Source organism: Vitis vinifera, chromosome 14, assembly GCF_030704535.1.
Source record: "Vitis vinifera cultivar Pinot Noir 40024 chromosome 14, ASM3070453v1".
In the NCBI taxonomy this organism is placed as follows: domain Eukaryota; kingdom Viridiplantae; phylum Streptophyta; class Magnoliopsida; order Vitales; family Vitaceae; genus Vitis; species Vitis vinifera.
This window is the reverse complement of record NC_081818.1, coordinates 25,872,943-25,877,603: the sequence shown is the minus strand read 5'-3', so window position 1 is coordinate 25,877,603 and position 4,661 is coordinate 25,872,943. Positions and strand designations below refer to the sequence as shown.

Below are 4,661 nucleotides of genomic sequence, written 5' to 3'. Positions count from 1 at the left end.
ATGACAATTGAAAAGAAAATTTTTAAATAAATCATCTAATTTGAAATGTGATTTTAACCATGAATTTATCTCCTTTTTTTATTTTAAAAGATTTTCCAAATATTTGTCCGTCCATTTATTTAATGCAAAAAAAAAAAAAAAAAAAGAGTTTTACATGAGCCTGGTGAAACTTCAGACTTTACAGAACCTCTGAATCTTGTCCGACAAATCAGAATGGCAGCTCACCACCAGAAAAATACATACACAGTCCATCACATAAGTATGATATCATCAGGGTTAAGTATGATTTAGCAGTAATAGTCATTAGCTCTCTGGATATCATACATAGTTGATAGTTTAGCCACAAAAATTTACGAAGCATATAAGGTGTTTGTATCCCAAAATGCAGCTGGAGGTTCACACCTTACAATTCAACTTTCATCTGGGGTTGAGATTGTATATTGATGCAAGGTAGCAATCCACTTCTCCCACTGTTCAGCAAAGTTATCAGATTGCCTAGCAGGGGGCTAAGGTTCTGCTACTTCACTAAATCAAACGGAAGAAAAACCTGTAGAAGAAGAAGAAGAAGAAGAAGAATACCACAGATGCAAGCAGATATATCAGTCTATCAAGGTTGGAAGAAAAGCTCCTAATTAACCAATGTTTTATTGTGTTAGGAGGAAGCACATGAAGCAAATCACTGACACATAGACTGTTATTTTAGCTAGAAACCTTGTTGATGGATATCTGTTCAAGTTCGATGATGTTTTCTTTCCCATTTGCATTTCTTTTGCAGCCATGCTACATTCACTGTGATAACCACCATAACTCTATCTTTCATCTCATCCAGGAACCGGAAGTAGGCTCGCCTCCAAGACCTATTTATTATCAAAGGGCCAAAAACTCCCCAAAATCCCACTACAAATCCAGGCCCCATGCTCATGTAGAACCACTTCATTTCAAACGCATCTTCATGTTCATCGTCATGATCTTCATTATCCACACCTGAAGAATCAGTAGTAGCCTCATCATCGCCTGGGCACTTCATTGCCAGAGGCTCCCCACAGAGTGCAAGGTTATTCCTGTATATGGACGGGTCATTGAAGGTTTGGAACTGGTTGCTTGTTGGAATTTTACCAGATAGTCTGTTGTAAGATAGGTTCAAGTGATTCAAGGAAGTCATAGAAACCATGCTTGGTGGAATCAGGCCAGAGAGCTGGTTTCTTGAGAGGTCCAGAGTTTCTAATTGACTTAAGCTCCCAACGTCCTCTGGTATATTTCCTGTCAAATGGTTTCTGGACAAGTTCAAGGTGCCAAGTCTTGAAAGATTTCTTAGTTCAGGCAACTTCCCCGATATATTATTGTCTGAAAGATCAATGCTATTCACGAGATACAGAGTATTCTGATATATGAGTTCTCTTCCTTTCATCACAACTGACAATTGGCCCTCGTATCTCTCACTGCTGATTTCAGTAGCCATGCCACTCAAATTTCCCAAACAAGAAGGAACGGATCCTGACAGATTATTATGTGCGACGTCCAATATATGAAGATGGGAAAGACTGCACACTTGGGAGGGAATGTTTCCATCAAATAAGTTTGATCGCAGGCGTAGAATCAACAATGATTGCATCTCTCCTATCCATGATGGAAGGTTTCCTGATAATCTATTATCGCCAAGGTCAAAACTATCCATGTCCTTGCAATTCTGCAGTGAAGAAGGAATTTCCCCTGAAAGTTTGTTGCCACTCAGTATCAAGAACATAAGTGAATTCAGGGTGCCCATTGAGCTGGGAATCTCACCAGATAGGCTGTTATTTGCCATATCAACAATGTACAAATCTGGTTTATCATTCCAAATCAAAGGAATTTCACCAGATAAATGATTATTTGAGAGAACCAGACTTGTCAAACCCGTAATCTTACCTAGAGACAAGGGAATGGTACCATTTAGAGAGTTCCAAGAGACATCAAAATTTGTCAACCACGGCATGGTTTTTCCAACATCCCGAGGTATTGGTCCAGAAAATAAATTGTCTCTCAAATACAATGAACTCAGGTTAGAAGAAAAGTGTGGGAAAGGACCGTGAAAGCGGTTGGAGCCCAAATCCACAACAGCATTTTTGGGAAATTTCAATGAATTTGGGACCCTCCCACTCAATTGATTATTGGCAACATCCAGTAGTTCGAGCTGCAAGTCTAACTTCCAAAACCAATCAGGTATCGTGTCTGAAATCCTAGCATTGTTGAGCACTATTGTCTTCAGCTGGTTTTGGGTTCTCAGCCATGCAGGAAATTTGGGACCTAGTTGGCATGCTTGGAGTTCCAGGTAATTGAGTTTAAAAGGAGGAATCCATTTAGAATTCACATTGAAGACCAAGGTGATATTTAAAAATGACTTCTTGATTGCCAACTCAGTTAAGCTTGTGAGATTGGAGAAATGAGACTCAGTCACAACACCAACCCATGGATTCTCTGAGAGATCCAATGCAACCAATGCTGAGAGTTGGCCAACACTCTCTGGGATTATTCCATTCATTTGATTTTCAGAGATGTAGAATCCTTGCAAGGACGACAAATTTCCAATGGAGTTTGGAATTGACCCCACAAATGAGTTGCTCCACAGATGAAGAGACTTCAAGTTCTTTAGGTGTCCCAAAGAATTAGGAAGAAACCCACCCAGTTTATAATTGAACCCCAAATCCAGAGACTCTAAGCTACTACTGTTTACACACTCGGACAACCCATCCATGAATTCAGTTATCTCTCCACTAATGCTGTTGAAAGATAGTTTGAGAGTTCGCAAGTTGCAAAGCTTTCCTAAGTCTCTTGGTAAGTGACCAATAAATAAATTAGAAGAAAAATCAATGTATTTAAGGGAAATCAAGTAACCAAATCCTTCAGGAACACTGCCTTGAAGATTGTTGGAGTTGAGATCAAGGTATGCAAGACTACTAAAGTTGAACAACCAGTGAGGTATCGACGAGTTGAAGTCATTGTTCGAAAGATCAAGCACCAAAAGGGATGTGACATTAAAAAATGGAAGAGGGAGATCAGGAAGGGAAGAAAGCCCACATCTAGGTAAGCGTAGTTCCAAGAGTGAAGAAAGGGAGTTAACAGCTCGATGCCAATAAGCTGCAGCCTTGCTAAGATCTATATTTCCCAAATTAAGGTGTCTCAGAGAAGAAAGACCTGATAGCCAGTGCAGGTCATCCTCAACTGATTCAAGAGAATATGAGTTGAGATCAAGATAGAGCAGGCTAGAAAGGTTCCCTAGGTGGGGTGGGATGGTTCCACCGAAGGATGCACCTGAGAGATTGAGATATCTCAACCTCTTGAATGATCCAATGAACTTGGGGATTTGGAGTCCTTCCAAATTGTTCATGCTCAAGTCCAAGTACCTCAAATCTTTCAAATCAAGTAAAGAATGACTTATCTCGCCACCAAATGCATGAGCTGCTCCATAGTCATCCTCAAAAGCACCGGTATCTTCATCGTTGGCGTCCGGACTTCTAGCATACTGGTTGCGGAGTTTGAGCTTGATGACTCGAGGCACCCTCTGGCTGCACACCACACCACTCCATCTACAGCAATCCAGGCCAACCCAAGAAGAGAGCCTGCCGGAAGGATCAGTAAGACCTTGTTTGAAGTCAACAAGGGCTTTTCTCTCAATTTCAGTGCAGGTGACATTGAGAACGCCATTGCAGGAACCAAGTTTAACAGTTTCAAGATAGAGAAAAGTGGAGGAGAGGAAAATAAGCAGAAGGAAATGAATGGAGGCATTGATATTAGCCATGAAAGTAGAACTGCAGCCAGAAGTTGTATGTATGGAATGCACAAAATACTGATACAAATGCTTTTTATAAGCCAATTGAGATCATGTGTGGAGGTTTAGGATAGCAATGACAAAGAAAGTGCTTCTTACAAGTTAGAAACTCCACTATCAAACTTATCTGGTGTTTTTTATTTATTTATTTATTCAAAGCTAAGCCTGCTTTTTCTTGAAGTCTTTTATCCCTTTTTTTTAGCAAATCACTGAAAGTTCTTCAGGAAATGGACTTCAATAGAAAAATGGTAAAAATCAATTGCCCAGTCACTACTCAGATTTTAATCCACTATTCCAACACAAAGCCCAAGTGGGCATATTATTATATAATGATGAAGTAGCGACAACTGACAAGTAGTACCTCTCATAATTCAGTATGGGCTGCTACCAAAATTCTCAGAAATCCCCTTTAGACTTGAGCGTTCTTTTTGCCATTTTTTTTTTGCAAGTGGGACGTAATTTTCAACTTTCCATATATGATATAACCAACTTCACGTGAAGAGCCTCCAATTTTGAAGAGAAGTTAAAGAGGTCCTGGACGCAGTTTCATGGAAGCATACCTATGATATTGTATTGGAAAAGGGTTAGGGAAAGCCAGCTACTCTTTGCAGTGGACAAAGGAGACTTAAGCCTTGTGCCAACTCGATCCTTCACAAGTTGCCATAGATTTTAAACTAATTTTTTTAAATATCCTTTTTCAAAGATCCTCACCAAGAAGAGAACTTGGAAACGGAAAATGAGAAAAAATATTCTGATTATTTGACATTTACTCATCACTTAGAATATTAATATTGACATAGGCCTAAAAAAATGTGATAAAATTTTGTATTATCAACAAACCACCAATTAAATTAGA

The 4,661-nt window shown here is 39.4% G+C and overlaps 1 protein-coding gene across 1 annotated transcript; it reads right to left on the bottom strand.

The window, feature by feature from the left end:
- Nucleotides 1–256: 256 nt before the first annotated feature.
- LOC100854351 (receptor-like protein EIX2) lies at nucleotides 257–3,918 on the bottom strand. The gene has a single exon (XM_003635264.4). It carries the CDS (start codon nucleotides 3,773–3,775, stop codon nucleotides 731–733), a length of 3,045 nt encoding a protein of 1,014 aa, XP_003635312.1. The 5' UTR covers nucleotides 3,776–3,918; the 3' UTR covers nucleotides 257–730.
- Between the last annotated feature and the right edge of the window lie 743 nt (nucleotides 3,919–4,661).

Excerpts from the sequence above, each read along its gene's own strand:
- LOC100854351 (XM_003635264.4), bottom strand. The coding sequence starts at position 3,775 with ATGGCTAATATCAATGCCTCCATTCATTTCCTTCTGCTTATTTTCCTC.